A 17,887-nucleotide genomic window follows, 5' to 3' on the forward strand; every position below is an offset into this window, starting at 1 on the left:
TGCTGATATGTTTTCTTCTGTCTTATTTCTTCCTTTTATAGCAGGCAGTCTCTTTTGCTGTGCTTGTACAGCAGCTACTACAAGAATGCTGCAGCCCAGAATTAGAATTTATGGGCACTGTAGTGAACAGAAACAGCTTTAATAGAATATCAGGGTTATTTAGTTGTGCAAGCTTGTTGCCCTCTGTTAGTGGCATAATAAGGGGAATTAACTTACTCCTGTCCTGTTATCAAGTAATAGTATATTTAAAACCCTTTTTGTTTCCTACGTGGATGGTTCTGAGCTAAAAAATCTTTGCCTTGTCCTTACAGTGCATTGTGTTAAGGTAAAGGCTTCCAAATCATATCTAGCTTGTAGCATTATTTTTTTCTTCTGAAAATATTTGAGGTGTCCTTGATTTGTGGCATGTGCTGTTTACAGAGCGTGAGTTGGTTCCTGCTTCTCAGGAAATCTTTTAATTCTCTCCTGCTATGCTCTGGGAGCAGTCATGTCCTGGAACGAAATAGGCTGCTCTTTGTACCTGGCCCGTTGGCACTGGCTGCTGTCACTTTTGTGCTCAGTGCTGCTGCCTTGTCAGCAAATTTAATTCTTCCATCCTCAAACAGTTTGGCCTAGAAGCTGCAGATGCTGCAGAATACGCGCTTTTAAATGTGATTGTGGGAGATGGTTACATAGCGAGGAGAGTTAATAATTTGTGGCGTGTAGCATTTGAGTGTTAACATATTCATAGCTTTCAGTGTGATAGCGTTGCAGGGACAAGCTCAAGAAAACCTTACTGCTGTGTGGTTTCCTGAAGGGCTCAGGGAAGTAGGGTCTTGGTGCTTCACTGGGTTGTGCATGGGTTTGGGAGACACGAGCACGCAGTTCTGTTGTTGCTGGCCTTAGGGAGTCCTGGGACTGTTCAGATGTTTTCCTGCATATCCCCTGTTCATGAAAATAGCTACATCTTTATAAATGGAGATGGGTAAAGGCAGGTTCAAGGGGGTTACAGGCATGTCAGTACTTTTGGTACTTTTTCTTTTTTAGCAATCTGTGATGCTTTTGAGAGCTTCTCACCCACATGATCCTATTGCATAAGCATCGCTTGTGCCACTTGGAGAACAAGATATGAATTGAGGGGTTTGCAGCTGACCTTACCTGCACTGATTCACTGCCTGTGAATGTGGTGCCTCCCTAAATGGGAAACTGGTCATCCTGGTGTGCTAGAAGTTCCTAGGAAGTGCTTTCACAACTGGTTTGCAAGTGCCTTCATTACAGATAGGTGATGTTTCAGGTCTTTTCACTAATGATGGAAAAGTTTGGCATACTTCTCAGGCATACTTAACTGCCAAAAACTTATTTACTGTGTTGGCTGTTGTTGAAGGGAAAAATGAGTAAGAATGGTGTGTGCAGTCTAAAGGAAGAGGTAGGACTGGACTAGAATTGGATTAGTTTCTCGGTTCTGCTGCATGCTTCCTGAGACTCATCATTTAAGTCCTTCTTTTCCATTTCTTGGAATCACAGATGTTATTTCCTGCCCATGATGTAGTTTACATTTGCAGTGAATATCGTGGTAAGCAAATACTGGCTCTTTTTTCTGTGATGTCTAATAAGTGGGTTAAAAACTAGCTGGGTAGCCGGGCCCAAAGAGTCGTGGTGAATGGAGTCAAATCCAGTTGGAGGCCAGTCACTAGTGGCATTCCCCAGGGCTCGGTGCTGGGGCCGGTCCTCTTTAATATCTGCATCGATGATCTGGACGAGGGCATTGAGTGCACCCTCAGTAAGTTTGCAGATGACACCAAGCTATGCGCATGTGTCGATCTGCTCGAGGGTAGGAAAGCTCTGCAGGAGGATCTGGATAGGCTGCACCGATGGGCTGAGGCCAACTGCATGAAGTTCAACAAGGCCAAGTGCTGGGTCCTGCACCTGGGGCGCAATAACCCCAAGCAGAGCTGCAGGCTGGGAGATGAGTGGTTGCACAAAGCTGTGTCCTTTTCTTTAATCACAAGGTTGCTCTGCAGCCCCATTTCTGCTGTTGTTCCTGTCACCACCCCATCTGCTGATGCTTAGCCTTCCTTTCCTGCTGCACATCTTCAACCTTGTTGTTGCAGTGCAGATAGAAGAGAAGTGGGCTGGTGAATGGGGAGGTGTAGGGTAAATGGAGTTGTTTTTTCTGTGTCGAAACCTGGTGGAGATCACAGGACCAATCACCAGGAGGCAGATTGTGACAGCTATGCGAGTTATACTTGTCATCGAGGATTTCTTATAAAGTATGCTCAGGCCCTAAAAAGGCACAGTTATGTTGCGAGGACATTTGTTGTTGACGGAAGGAAGACACAGACGCTCAATATGAGTGATCAGTGAACTTCAATTTATTGGATAGCTCAGTCGTCTTTTATCTAATTCAATATAATTAGCTCATACATATTGCAAAAGCTAAGCTCATGATTGGTTAGTGCATTTCTCTATTCTATCAGCTAGTTTCCCACCAAAATAACAGTTAGTACTTTCCCAGCATACCAACAGATATCATGTTCTTGTACCTGAAACCTCCCTGAAACCTCCCTAAAACCTCCCAGAAACCTCCCAGATTTTACGTACTTTCTCAGACTCATATGAGCTGCGTTCGATACTTTGTTAGCTCGCGACCTCCTAGTTGCTCAACATTCACATGACCTACTTCACTTAACCATTCCTCCACAATTCCCCCGTTTTTATTTTGGGCTACAAACACCTTTTCTGTGAGTTGTTCTAGTTTCCTAGACAAGCAGCTAAAGACTACCCGCGCAGCAATTATAATCAATACAATTATAAGCAAAAAGCGAAGTCCCTCTTTGATTAAGTTAAAAACCCATCCCCCTACATTTCCAAAGACAGATTTAAGCCAATCATCAAACCAATTATTCTGTATCGTAATTTTTTGTGTATGATCCATTAACCATTTTAATTGATTGTGAATTGATTGCCCATGATCAGAGAGATTAAAGCAACACATTCCTTCTACATCTTCACACCCATGTCCTTGAGCTAATAACAAGAAATCAATAGCAGCCCTATTTTGTAATACAGCATGTCTTATGCTCTCCATATCTTGTGACATTTCAGAAAGAACTTGTGTTGTTACATTTGATTGTTTAACAGCCCAACAAGCAAGCTTATTAATGTTAGTCAAAGCATGTGCAGTTCCCACACCAGGTACCAAAGAAGCAAAGAATCTTTCTGCTGGACCCCACAATTCTACACCATCATTACAGTCAGAACCCAAAGTTTTTAATTCTCGTTTAATTCTTCTGCTCCCTGTCGAGTTCTGCCACGAGTGCAAATCTGGAGCGAAAAGTGTAAGTCGTCCTAGGTAACACGGACCCCCAAAAGCACTAGCTGGTATTCCTTGCCATGCACGGTCCCCACAGATTAAAAACATGCCAGGTGGCAAAGCTTTGGCCTGACTTTGAAACCAGATCGAATTGGTGTCACCTATTCCATATACCCCAAATGGTACACTAATGTTCCCGGTGTTGTTCCATCCACAGTAATGTCCATTGGCCTCAAATCCAAGGGTCCTCGATGTTATGTTGGTCCAGTGTGTTTTATTTTGTTTCCCTTCATTGAGTACAAAGCATGTTTGTGTCCAGTTACTACTGCTATTCCCTACTACCACAGACCCCAGGAGATCCAGTTCTTGAGGGTCCCATGGCAGTGAGTTATTAAGAGCTTGCAGGGCAGCAACTACTCCATCCGAGATGTTTGCAGAAAGGGATCTACTGAGTAGAGTAATACTGGCAGAATATGGTGCTAACATTTCACTCAGTTCCTTTGGATCCCCTATTGGGACCCCAAACAAGCATGTTCTGAAAGGATACATAACATAACACAACTATACAACTTAACCCTAATAACACTACAATTACTGTAAGCACTTAATGGTAACACAATTAATAGTAAGTAACACAACTTAATAGTAACACACTTAAACCTAACCACTTGATGGTGATCGAAGGCTGTTCTTGACAGTTGTCGAGGTGTCACAACCCACGTCGTTGTCAGAATAATTATCAGGAACCTCTTCCTGGTCGTCTTTGGCGTGTGCAGATTCTAAAGCTGCTTCAGTCCACTTTGCAGTGATCCACTGGGTACCTGTTTCCAGCACCATTTCAAAATCTCTATAACATTTTTGATCAAAAAGTTTTAAACAGTACGTTCCCTTAAGTTTCTCCTAGTGGCTACTTCACACAATGACCCCATACTTGTGAAACATGATTTTGCTTGACCAGTACTAATTTCCTATGATTTCAGCCTGTACTATGGCAATAAATGGGCTCTCACTAACACAGTACACAGCACACTCACACCCAGAGCACACTTGCACACTCAGAGCACAATTGTACACTCAGAGGCCTCTTGCACATCTCACTCTCAATCATACCACAACCTCAATCATACCACAAGAATATAATTTAGAATGATAAGCAAACAAACAAGTATTGCCTCTCATTGTGTTCCTCCTGAAGTGACTTGCAACACTTTGTTTTAAAACCTTATCCTTACACAAATACTTTCAACACAAAATACCTGGACATTTAAGAATAACACATACAATTATTAACACTCCAGTTAGTATCCCTTTTTCATTGCAAGGTAAACCTCTTATAAAAAGAATGCCAGAGAGAAGCAGCACAGCCGCCGCTGCTTCCATGGTTACGTCAGACAGGCTGCAGGGTCCTGATGTCCGTCCCTCTGCTCTGTGCCGACTCGCCACACGGTGAGGGTCGGCTGCCGTTCGATTCCGCGGAACTCCGAGTGCAGCGCTGCTCGTGGCGGTGACTGAGGGGGGGGAGGCTCCCATTGCCCCGTAGCCCCCTGAGGCAGCGTTATCGTTCTCACTGAAGGCAGCAGTGGGCAATCCCCAGCTCCAGCACTTCCCGGCAATCCCAGTCGCTCTGTAGCGGTAGCAGCAACTCTCTGCTCAGCCTGATGTATAACTAAGGCGTTAGTGACTGCTCTCCAAGGCTTCAATAATTTTTTAGCAGTCTTATTTTCATCAAACAATTTGTCCCCAAATTTACGCCACTCTGTTTGTTCAAAAACTGTGTCAGGATTGATAAAACAACCCTTAGCTACCCCATATGCTAATAATCCTGGTAAATCCTTTTTGCAGTCTATAAGCTGTGTGCTCCGCTTTTCTAAAAAGCATTTGAGCAAATCATACGCCGCTTGTCTCTCCATACCTTTATATACGTCGGTACCGTTGCAGCCTTTGCAAAGACCTCGGCGACGCTTTCCGGCGGGACCCTCTATAGGCTCATCCCGGGTGCGAGGACTCCCTTTCCGAGCTGCGGGTGTGGGGATTCCAGGTTTCTTGTCCATTCACCTTTCAGACCTCGGATGCAGGGATTCAGCAATTTATAATCCTTTTCACCTCCTGAGCTGCGTTGCAGGACCGGTCCTCGTATTCCGTCCAACCGTGGCTCGCAGGTACAATTCCAGCGCAGGTTCAACTCCAGCGAAGTCCCTGTTCCTGTATTGCATGTCCCTGTTCCCGTTCAGATTAGTCCCTGTTCGGGCGCCATTTGTTGCGAGGACATTTGTTGTTGACGGAAGGAAGACACAGACGCTCAATATGAGTGATCAGTGAACTTCAATTTATTGGATAGCTCAGTCGTCTTTTATCTAATTCAATATAATTAGCTCATACATATTGCAAAAGCTAAGCTCATGATTGGTTAGTGCATTTCTCTATTCTATCAGCTAGTTTCCCACCAAAATAACAGTTAGTACTTTCCCAGCATACCAACAGATATCATGTTCTTGTACCTGAAACCTCCCTGAAACCTCCCTAAAACCTCCCAGAAACCTCCCAGATTTTACGTACTTTCTCAGACTCATATGAGCTGCGTTCGATACTTTGTTAGCTCGCGACCTCCTAGTTGCTCAACATTCACATGACCTACTTCACTTAACCATTCCTCCACAATTCCCCCGTTTTTCACTTAACCATTCCTCCACACAGTTAGCAGGTGGTGATAAGGCTGCAGAGAGATACCAAATGAAGAGGAAAAGTTTTTCAGAAAGTGACTGTGTTGTGTGGGAGGGAAGAAATGAACTGCAGGGGAGAAAAGCAAAGTCTCAGGCTGATAATTATAAAATATCTGGAGGTTAAGTATCTGGGTTGCCCAAAACTCTTCTCTCTCTCTCTCTCTCTCTCTCTTTTTTTTTTTTTTTTTTTTTTTAATGTATTTTCTAATAATTTGCCATCTGTCTTGCCAGTAATTATAGATAAGGACTTGTGAATGTGGCCAGCATTCTCTGGCTCGGTGGATCAAACTAGATGCATGATGGCTGGTGACATCTTTGGGTTCAAATTGTTGCTTTTTCCTCAGCTTGAAACTGGTGATACGTCTGTGAGCTGCAGCGCCCGCGCTTTGAAATTTCCTTGTTGTTGAAGACTGTTCACAAATTAGTGGTAAATACGGCAAATTTATACAAGCTGCTGACATGCAGTGTCATGCTTAGATGCATGCAAGTCCAGGGAGTGGGCCAACGCCTGCCTTGCCACTGGCAAGTTATAGATTTTGGCTGATGGGTGGTTAAAAACTGATGCGATCCATTTTTCTAGAAGCTAGGTTCTTGCTCTTAAGATATGCATATGTATATATAATGGGAGACTTACCCGTGTCTCCAAAATCCATTTGTGCTAATGATCCAGTGAGTCATCAAACCCATTAGTATGTCTTGGCTTATTCATTTTGTGCACTAAAGTGCATTTTTGCATTTTTCTTACAAGAAACGTTGCATTAATTGGCTGGCACGTGGGCAATTGTCCTTAATGGTGTGCTGGTCCTTGCAAGTATCCACGTCCTGAGTCACGGAGCGATTGTCCTGTTTGTTTCTGGTTTTCAAAGACTGACAGGATGACAAGCAGGAGAAACAGCAGTGATGAGGATGGTGAATACTTTGGTTGTACCAAAGCAGCTGGTTATCCTCATCAGCTAAATATGGATGTCTTTCTTAGAGCTGATTTGTTTAACAATTGAAGGAAGGATACGGCTGTGTTGGTTTGGTGGGATGACCAAGTCACCATCTGGATAACAGGAGTGCCTCTTTGGGCAAGTCCCGAAAATTTGGCCATGGCTGCTGAGGCTTTGGCCAGCAGTGTGTAGTGTTGAGTTACCCAGTCTTGAAATGACCAAAGACTGATGTGGAGCTGTTTGTGTACGGTGCCCAAGGAAGAGGAGAAAAATATTAGATGACATGGTTATTTCTGTAGTTAAATATTTCTGTCCCAGTCCCGTTGGTACAATCTGTCCACCAAGGGAGATTAATTTATTTCAGATTTGATGCTTTAACCACTAAACCATCATCTCCAGCTGGCACTGCAACAAAGTGATTTACATCATCTACATCAGCAGGGAAGTGTCACCTTTGTTAAAAAAAGAACCGCCGACACACAGGCTTCATTATCCACCCGGAGTGCAAGCTAGCAGCTCCAGCGCGGTGGCTTTCCTGCGGAACCAAATATTTAGATATTTAGAGGCATGATCAAAATCACACTTCTATGAAAAATTAACAGATTCTAAATATAGATATAACTTGTGTGTGTGTGTGTTTTATATAATTGGCTTTGCTGCTTATCTGTTGCCAGCTTTCTCCTGCCCGTGTCATGAACACCTGTCAGGTTTATAAATGTGATAAAGGAGCGAGGGGCTGTGGCGCAGGGTGGGCTCGGACTCGTGGCAGCTCGCTGGCCAGCGTGAGGTGATGAATCCTGCTCGCCTTCTGCAGCAGCCCCGAGTGGTTTAGCCCCTCAGGGCCGTCAGTATGCCAAACATTTTCCTCGATGGTTTCTTTTGGAGCCCTTTCGGGGTGCTGTTAGGTCGAGCACCTCTCCGGCTGCTCGCCCCCCGGGCCGCAGGGCCCCCCGCCGCCCTTTGTTCCCGCAGCCCAGGTGCTGCTGGAGGAGGAGGAGGAGGAGGAGAGGCTGCCGGTTTTCACGCAGTGATGCTAGGGTTGTGGGCGGGAGCAACTCCCTTTTTTTTTTTTCCCCTCATTTTCTCCTCTCCTCGCCCTCCCTCTCTCCCCTCAGCACACGGCCGCCGCCGCCCAGCCCTGCCGGGGGCTCGGTGCCCTGGCCATGGCCGCAGCCCCCCGCTGAGGGGCCGAGGGAGCGGTGAGCGGGGCGGGGGGCGGCCATGCGGCAGGACCGGCTGCCGGGCTCGCTGCGGCGGGGCGGGCGATGCCTCAAGCGGCAGAGCTCGGGCGGCGGCGTGGGCACCATCCTCAGCAACGTCCTCAAGAAGCGCAGCTGCATCTCCCGCACGGCGCCGCGCCTGCTCTGCACCTTGGAGCCAGGTACCGAGGCATTAATCCCCGTAATCCCCGTAAAGCCGCTTGGCCATGCCCTGCCCTGCCCTGCCCGGCTCGGCTCGGCTCGGCGATGGGCGCCCCGGGTAGGCGCGGCGCGGAGCGGGGAGGCGGCAAATGGCCGCCCGCGGGGCGCCGCTGGCTGAGGGCGGCGGGCAGCGGGCGGAGCGGCCTCAGGGACCGCCCGGCCCCGCTCCGCGTCCCGCAGCGGCCGCCTCTGCCCTCCCGCAGCCCCCCGGCCGCTCCTCGGCCCGCTGCGGAGCCGCTGGGCTGGTCCCCGCCTCATGGCGGAGCCCCCTCCTTTGTCTGCCGTGCGGGGCTGACGGGCTGTGAGGGGCAGGTGCCGGCCGGCTGGTGGCTGCGGTGGTGGCAGGGAGATGGATGGGTTTTGGGCTCAAAAGGGAGGCTTTTCGGCTCGGGGGAGCCTTGCTGGGTGTCGCAGCGTTGGATCCTTTGGTTGTCAGTGGAAATCCGGGTTGGTAATGTCAGAGCTGCCGCTCGCAGCTAACGCGTTGTCAGGTCTCGCCTAATCCTAGGCGTACGGAAAATACGTGAGGCGGAGGTCTCCGAAACAAACCTGGAGCAGTGCACGGAGCTATATACGGTTCCTTTTCCCCTCGTGCTAGCACTCGTGTCCAAGATGGCTTTTGGAATTGCGTTGTGCTGGCTGCTCCTGTGCTTGAGATTGGCTTGGGATGCTGTTATTAATACGGTCTGAGGCTTTTTCTGGTGTAGGTTCATAGCACTGCTGTTACTGAAGGGATTTCCTGACTTCTGATTCTCACAGACCCCTGTAGTAGCCTTCCAGTATTCCAGGTAATGATATCTGGGTATCGATATTCTCATATGCTCCTGTGAAGACCGGGAGAGGCGATAAGAGGCACAACCACGAATGCCAAAGCCCTAAAGCTAGGAAATCCCGCTGGGCTGGGGTTTCCACATTGTTCAGTGTGAGTTACTGGGATGACATCACTGGGGATATGTGCTTTCACAGCGCTGGGAGAGGGAGCCTAATGAGCCCTTAAAAATGCAAGCTTAATGAATTTTTCTTCGGGTTTTCTTAGTGTCTGTGTCAGCGTATGTTTGCAGTGAGAAGTTTTTGTGGACTGCAGGTTTTGGATGTGCTTTGATATATCCCAGTGAGCTCCAGCGGCAGCTTTGGCTGCTATTTCTGGTTTTGCAGGTGAAAATGTATATTTAGAAAAAAAATACAGGGTGAGACTAGGAGTATTTTTGGTTCTAAAACAAGCAACAATAAGGTAGTAGTTCATGTTGCCATTTTTGTCCCCAGGTTTGGACTCCCGCTGCACAGGAAGCCGCTCTAGGCCCTTTTCCTTTTTTGTTTTCAATAAAATATTTATTGGTTTTCCATGGGAGATGTTTCAACAGCTGCTTTTAAGTACCGATAACCTGCAGCGATGTGCTTTGTAAGTTTGAAACTCTGGCTCGTATACGTGCATCAGAACAGATCATCTCCCTATGATTTTTCTGTTCTAGTATTTCAGAAAAAAAATATCCGAGACTTCAGCACCGTCCTTTTGTTTATCACAGCTGAGGATCAGGGACTTGATTCTTCATCCAGGTGCTTGGCTGGATTTCTCTGCTCTGGTGGCTTATTATGTGGTCCTGTGCCCCGTTTTGGTCATGCAATGGATGTCTGTTAGGGTTTGGGAGTCCTAGGGCTGTGATGTTCCTTCTTTTAGCCCTTTGTTGTCAGGCTTCATGGTGCGTTTTTCATGGGAAAGCTAACGGGCCTGGGTTTTGTTGTGTTTTGTGTGTGTCTGTTGTGTTTTTTTGTTTTTTTAATTTCTTTCCACATAGCACTTCTGCAGTTGTTTCTGGTGACCTGGCTGCAAGGGCATTGAACAGGCCATATTTTGCCATCCTCCTACCCTTCAGAAATTAGATCGTTGCCAAACAACTGTACCTTTGTGTGTGCTTGTGTTTGTGGAGCTAGTTAATTCATTCGTGTTCCCAACACGTTCCTGCCTACACAGGTTAATAATTTTTTTAGGTATGAAGCATGAATTGAAAGTGTATGACCTGGAGGTGATGTGTAATATGTCAGATGACACCGCGGACTGGCTGGCTTGGTGGAAAAGGGCTGAGTGGTACTGACAGTGCTTACAGCCCACAAGGGTAGGATCTATTGCTGCGTGTATGGTACATTTCTGCCATGTGGAGGGGCTGGAAAGAAAAGTTCCCGCAAAGCCCCAAAGGGTCAGGAGTCTTCTCTGCGAAGAGTGCGTGCTTATGTAGTGGAGAGGAATTTGGGACAGATGGAGGGTGGACAAAAATGGCAAAATCCAGTGAAAATGGGTGCAGAGGGTCTGTGGCGGGATTGGGTAGGTGTGGGGTGCTGAAGGAAGGAGAAGGTGTTGGGGAATCCAGGTTTGGGAAGCCAGGAGAGCTTGGAATAGGGATAGCCATTCATTTCCTTGGGGAAGCTCTGAAGTCCAGGGACAAATCCAGTGAAGAGTGCAGAAATTGCACATGGAGAGATGTCTCTTGTGTCAGAAACCAGTAACAGGCAGTGGGGTTTGATTTTGGGAATAGTTTTGACTAGCAACTAGGAACAAATAAGTGGCCACGGACTCCCTGGCTGTGTGGAGTTCGGTGGTTACAGTGCATGGCCTGACCAAGAGGTCTCTCATCATATGGCAGAGAGACCTAGCCAGGCAGACTAGTGTTACCATGTGATGTTAGCCTTATTTCTAGTAATTTTCACATCCATCTTAATAGTCAGCAATGATTTGATAAACTTATATGGATGGAAATTCATCTCAGTCTGATTTAATCAAGGGAAAGCTTATCTGGTGCGCCGTGTGAGCTCCCTTCCCATGATGTTAATGTAAATGATAGATGTGTCCACCTCACCGTGAGGGTGTCTCTGACCATGCAGGCCTGACCTTTTGCAGATCGGGCTGTCTCTGCTTGCATCTTTCTTAAAAAGTTGGCAAGACAAAGAGAGAAGTTGATGCTGAGATCTTTAGATGTCTTAGAAAACTGTGAAGAGATTAATATTTGGCTGTTGAGTTGGAAACGAATATGTGATTGATGTGGAAGGCTCTTGCTCCTTCTCCACCAGGCAGTGTTAGATAACTGTTACCTTAACAGGAGGAGTTCCTGGTCCTGACACCGGTTTGTATGTACTGGAGATTTCCAGGACTTACCACTGAATTGCGTGGGAGCAAGAGTGGCTCTTTCACATTTACAGCAAGCGTGATATGATTGCTTCTTAGTAGGTTACCGGCATTGTTACGCTGTTCTGAATTATTATGGAAAGATTTATGTATCAGGAGTCCCTGCTGAGTGCCATGGATTTATGGGGTAGAATACTAATCAGCAGTTACTTCCAGGAATTACTGTTAACACTTGAATATTTTTCAAGATGTTTCTATTGTGGTTTGAAGCTTTTATTTTTCTAAATCTGACAAGCATGTCTTTTAAATCTGAAGCAGGGCAATGACAGCACCCATCCCCAAGTCTCAGTGATGCAATACTAGAACTCATAAAATTCAAAACAATACTTATTTTTGTGTGAATTTTCTTTCTTTTTCCTTCCCTGTGCCAAAACAAAAGCAGCCTTGAAGGAGACAGCTTCAGCTTTGTATTTATCAGGCATTGGGGTTTCTACATATTGCTACTTTTTAAATTATAGCCTGAAAGGCGTTTAATGTTCCAGAACAGTTTGGGTTTTCACAGACTCATAGGCTCCAAAGTACTGGATATTACTGGTGGGTTGATTGGTGTGGATTTTATATACTTAAATCTTGCAGGATTCAGGTATTGTTGTGTGGGGCTTTTGTTTGTTTTTTAATATGACTATTGAAATATATATGCAAAAATGGTTAGGGTTGATGTTCTAGGAAGACCATCAGTTATGCACGACATAAATATGGAGCAATACATGATACTGAGTTACGGAGGGACAGTACAGAAAGGCTTTTTTCTTTATGCCAGAAGCTGGGGGAGCAGCGTTTTGTGCTGTTCAGAACCGGAGCTCTGGACAGCGGCAGCTGAAGGACCGGAGGGTTGCGGAGGCAAAATGGGTGCTGTGAAGCAGCCTGACAAGTGCTGCTGTTCTTTGTGCTACAGCGTACCAGATGCCCTAGTCAGGATCCAGTGCAGGCCTTGAGATCCTCGTATTCATGTATTTTAAACCATATCCACTAATTTTCTATATAAAAACTAACATAATCTGCTCTTACAGCCAAAAAAAAAAAAAAAAAAAAGTTGTAGGTTAAAGATTTGACATCCCGAGCAATACAATAGTTTTAACACCCCAACGTTAGAAATTAATATCAAGTGTTTTAGTGTCCAGAAGTTGACACAGATGGAAAGCACCTCTTGGTATATCTTTCTTCAGTGGTAGTTTGCAGTATGTCTTTTGTATATCTTTTTCTATATCATTTCATATGGTAATTTGGCGTGTCCTAATACGATTTTCAGAACAGTGAAATACCAGATTATTTTTTTTTAGTTAAGTGAGTTTTGCTGAATGACAGCATTAATTTGAAGAAGGCACAACTGCATTTTAAAAATGCTTTGTCTGTGTACCTTTTAAAACATGCCTAGAATCCACTGTGAAAACAAGGATTAACAGAAACAGGTGAAAATATAACTAGTCAGACATATCTAGTTGAAGTCTCATGTTCTTATTTCAACTAGATTTTTTTCTCCTTCTGAACTAAATGAAAATAATGATCACGATTATTTTTCCTTTTTGTTTCTAGGGGTTGATACGAAATTGAAATTCACTCTTGAGCCATCTTTAGGTCAAAATGGTTTTCAGCAGGTAATTTGATTCATTTTTCTCCGTGCTTATGACTGACTGGGCTTTCTTCAGTTGAGATGCTTGCCCTAATTCAAAAATGCATCTGTCATCATGTCAGCATATTATTTGCTATTGCATGAAGAGCTGTTCCATTAGTATTTGGAAAACACAATAGGTTTTAATTGTTTTCTTGGTTATCTCCTACATCTTTGTATTCTAGAATATTACTGTTTTCTTAGTGCTTAATTTCTTAATGCTATCATTAAGCAATTAATCTGTATTTTCCCTGTAAGTGGATTAAGCAGTTAAACTTCGAAATGCATACAGAAATGAATGTGCATGTTCTCAGTGTTACAGATGTTGCCACGGTTTTGCATTAAGCTAACGGTGGACTTTTACCCTTTTGGATGTTTTTGCTTAGTGGCACGATGCACTCAAAGCAGTGGCCAGGCTGCCGACAGGCATACCAAAAGAATGGCGCAGAAAGGTAGGTAGACCTGTACACGATGCAGAACTTACCACCTGTGATTTCCCATGAAAGGGAGATGAATAACATCAATCTTATTTGCGTTTCAAGTATTTATTGATTTGTAACTTGTGCTGGGATTTTTCCAAGTTTCTGTTCTTCAGTGATAACCTCATTTAGCAGCTGGAGAGGCTGAGACAGGTAAACACAGCCTTTACACCTATTTAAAGGTTCCTTTTGATTGAGGCTTAGGTAAATTATTCCATCTCAGTCGGTATTGCTTCAGTCTGCCAGTCCCAAAGAACTGTGCTGGCAAAGCCACACCAGCAGCTGAAGGTCGGCTAAAAGGAGAGGTGAAGTTGCCAAATGCTGGTGCTGGCAAGAAAGTTGATACAAAAATGTGACAGGGTAAAGGCAGGTCATCTAAATGGGAGAGTTCAGAGTCAGCAGTGGTGTGGAACAGCAGAGTACACCATCACTGGGTAATTGCACATGGTTAGTGATGTAGGGAAGGGTCCGGTGGGATTATGCTAAATTTGCCTTACTGCTTTCTTTAGCAACATTTGAAGTTCCCTAGCCTAAAAAAAAAAAGCCTCTGTATGCCATTCATCTTTCTTAGCAACTAAGTGAGGCACATGATCTCAGCTTTAAAAATGTAGTTCTACTGAAACAAATATTTTTAAAGCTTTATAAAATATACATGGTTCCATATATTTTTGATGTATCGGGTAATTTTCTTCCCTGTTTTCTTCTTGTTTTATTTCCGAACTGAAATGTTCCTCTTTACCAAATGGGGAAGGAAAGGTAAGATGTAAGTGCCATTGCTTTTCTTACACCACTACCATTTTATTTTTGATCTACAACTCCAGTTAATTATTATGTCAATTTAGTAGCCTTTTTCTTTCCTGAAAAATTCTTTTCTCCCTCTTCAATTAGTCTCTTAGAACTACTGTTTCAGCTTTTCTGTGGTGCATGAATGGCAGAGGTGATAAAAATCACCAAAATGCTGAAGTAGGAAGGGCCCTCTGGAGGCCATCTGGTCCAGCCACCTCCTCAAGAAGGGTTACCTGGAGCAGGTTGTCCAGGACCATGTCCAGATGGCTTTTGGATAGCTCCACAGATGGAGACTTTGCAGCCTCTCTGGGCAACCTGTGCCCGTGGACAGTCACCTGAACTGCAAGGAGGGCTTTCTGATGTTCAGGTGTAACCTCCTGTGGTCCAGTTTGTGCCCAGTGCCTTTTGTCCTCTTGCTGGGCACCACTGAAAAGAGCCTGGCTTCATCCTCTCTGCACCTTTCCTTCAGGTATTTCTGTACAATCATGAGATTCCCCCTGAGCCTTTCCTTCTCTAGGCTGAACAGTTCCAGCTCTCTCAGCCTTTCCTCACAGGAGGGATGCTCAAGTCCCACTGTTGTGGCCCTTCACCAGACTCTCTCCAGTGTGTCCATGTCCCTCTTGCACTGGGGAGCAGCGCCAAATGCTGCTGGGAGGCAGAGAGCAGCATCGTTCCTCTGCATGGGTGGCTTTGCAAAAGTGTGATGGCGTGTTTAAATGGAGAAAAACTCCAATTCTGTGAGTTGCCTATAAATTCCTTCACCATGCCATTATCTAAGTGTTTGTATTTGTGGGAAGTGTCTGAACTGCTTTCTCACTTGGGGGACTTAACAGCTGGTATAAAACTTGACCCATTTGCTTTCATGCTTTCTTTCAGTTTCCTGAAGACAAAAATCCTTCATTGTTAGTTGTTGGCCACTGTATGCTCTGTCGCATGGGTTTATGGTTCAGGAACTTTTCAGATGGCTAATAAAGGTCCATCTTTAGTCTTCAATACACATTCATAAATCCGTTTTGGTAATTACTTTTTGGTAATTTGGTAATTTCAGATGGGCCCCATATTCTTCATGCTCAATGCTGCTTTCCTGCAAAGTTGATCAGATGAGACCCCCTCTGCAGGAGAGAAACACTATTAGATTTCCCTTGTGGTGTTTGCAGGAGATGGATCCTTGGTGGAGTTTGAGGAAAGCCTGCAGCTGCTTTATCTTTTTATAAAGCTCCTTGCTGGTTACGAGGTCAGAAGGGCTGATCTGACCAGGAGGGCTCTTGCAGTAGGTGGGCTTCTGTTGTGGAGAGTCCCTGTGAATTCAGTTTCTGACAATGGACGTGCACCTTTGTAAGTGCTTCACAGATTTGGATGCTTAATGCTGTTTCCTTCCTTTCTGCTTTAGGGAGCAAGGGATTACTTTAATTATGCAAAAGTTATTTTAAATATAGTTCTCTTCTGCATATTTGAAGTGTAACAGCAGATCATCTATGGCGGAAGTTGGTGAGGATCATCTCATGGTGTTCATAAAAACTGCTCATATTTTATCTGAGAAATAATGCATTCTGTTGACTTTGCAGGTTTGGCTGACCCTAGCTGATCAGTACTTGCACAGTATAGCCATCGACTGGGATAAAACCATGCGTTTCACCTTCAATGAAAGAAGTAATCCTGATGATGATTCAATGGGCATCCAGATAGTAAAGGTAGTCAACTTATTGGTATTTTACTTTAACTTTTCATTAAAAGTGAAGAATTTTTTAAGATAGAGTTTGGACTTATTTTGTTGTCCGTAATAGCTTTGGGAAAAGCTACACCTTAATTCCCTTTTGGCTCAGTAACAGAAAAAAAAAAAAAGATATTACTGAACCTTTTTTTTCTCAATTTATATATATATAAGAAATAATGGAGTAATGGAGACAGTTACATGATTTTGTCCTCATCTCTGTAAATAAAACCGAATATTTTCTGGGGTTAAACAGTGTTATGTTTTATAATAAAGCAATTGAACATCTTTTCAGTTATTTTACAGTAGTGAACCACCTTTATCTCTATATATTTCTCAGCTGGTTGACACTATATTTAAAGCAGAGAGTAGTTTTGGGGAAAGGCATAATAGATGTATGTTTCTGTGGTGACTTAGATGTTAGTCTATTTACCTAGGAGAGATTGCTTCTGTTCTGTAGCCGCCTTAATTACCGTACATGGAGCAAAGTACCTTATGTTCCTGGTTATTACAATAGTCGTCTGTACTTGGTAATTTAAGGTTATAGATATTACTCATGAAAAACTGTAGCATGCTTTGCCCTTCACAAATCATTTAAATTAAATTCTCAAGGACACTGTTTTTGTTTGTTTTTGTGTTTTGAAAATCTAGCTTCCTGGCAGTTCTTTTATAGTTTGATTTAAAACAAACAAACAGTTCTTCATGTTTTATTTAGTCATTTAAAAAAATCGATTCTGTCTGAATTCATTTCCTTGTCTGTATTCCTTTCCTAGCACAAATTACCACTTCACAAATTTAATGATAATGTCAAGCACATCCTGGTCAAAAACTCTAACAGATTCTGAAACAGAGGTCTTGAAGGGGAAGTCCTTGACAGATGCTTGCTAGAAATTTTGTATCTAGCTTCAAACCTTGAAATTGCTGCTGGCAATGTCAGTTTCACACAAGCATCTGCTCTAATCCTTTGCCCCATGTTGTGCAATAATAGCAGGTCATGATATTCTGCTGAGCCAACTCATGGTGTAATGGTTGCCCCATGCAATGAAAGCGATTCAGAAATAGAAAAATGTGGTATTTTTCCCTTAGGCTTCTGTTTAAGATACACAAAATGCATTCTTCTGAAGTCTTACTTATTGGCAGTCTTTAAAATCGAGAGAAATCGCCATTCTGTGAAGGGAGATTTTAAAAAGAATGATGCAACTTCTATATTTTGCATATTTGAAATGTAGATGTCTTCTAATATCTAATATCTTTTGTGACAACTTCAAATGAACATCTTCTGGATAACTTGTTAACGTAAGGCCTTGCTCAACCTATTCCTCTTCAATAAGCTAAAGGGTTACAGATTAAAAAACTCGCATCAATTCAGGAGTATGCACCAGGAGGGTGGAGGTGGAAGGAGAACTTGGACAGGCAGGAGAACTAAAGGGGGAAGGAAAATTCACGCTTTTTCTGTCTATGCTTTTCTCCTTTTTTCTTCTTTAAAGGACCTTCACCGGACTGGTTGCAGTTCTTATTGTGGCCAGGAGGCAGAGCAAGATCGAGTGGTATTAAAGCGAGTTTTGCTGGCTTATGCCAGGTGGAATAAATCTGTTGGCTATTGTCAAGGTTTCAACATACTGGCTGCGCTCATTCTGGAAGTAATGGAGGGCAATGAAGGAGATGCCTTGAAAGTGAGTAGAATCTTTTGTTGCAGAGGTGAAGAGTGTGTTTGCTTAGTGAATGTCAGAATAAATGAATGTGCAAATGCTGTAGACAGCCA

At 44.1% G+C, this 17,887-nt stretch overlaps 1 protein-coding gene across 6 annotated transcripts in view; it reads left to right on the forward strand.

Moving 5' to 3' along the window:
- Positions 1 to 17,887, forward strand: part of TBC1D30 (TBC1 domain family member 30) — a 52,627-nt gene that overhangs the window by 15,727 nt on the left and 19,013 nt on the right. For 3 of the 6 annotated variants that reach the window (XM_032181019.1, XM_032181047.1, XM_032181064.1), the window contains exons 3-6: positions 13,074 to 13,135; positions 13,536 to 13,601; positions 15,980 to 16,105; positions 17,613 to 17,798. In XM_032181019.1, coding sequence (XP_032036910.1) covers positions 13,074 to 13,135; positions 13,536 to 13,601; positions 15,980 to 16,105; positions 17,613 to 17,798 — 440 coding nt within the window. Of the gene's footprint in view, positions 1 to 8,049; positions 8,326 to 8,793; positions 8,813 to 13,073; positions 13,136 to 13,535; positions 13,602 to 15,979; positions 16,106 to 17,612; positions 17,799 to 17,887 lie in introns of those variants that run through there. The other 3 variants (XM_032181028.1, XM_032181038.1, XM_032181056.1) reach the window with 3 other exon arrangements.

The sequence above is a fragment of the Aythya fuligula genome, chromosome 1 (assembly GCF_009819795.1).
Source record: "Aythya fuligula isolate bAytFul2 chromosome 1, bAytFul2.pri, whole genome shotgun sequence".
NCBI classification, from domain to species: Eukaryota; Metazoa; Chordata; class Aves; order Anseriformes; family Anatidae; genus Aythya; species Aythya fuligula.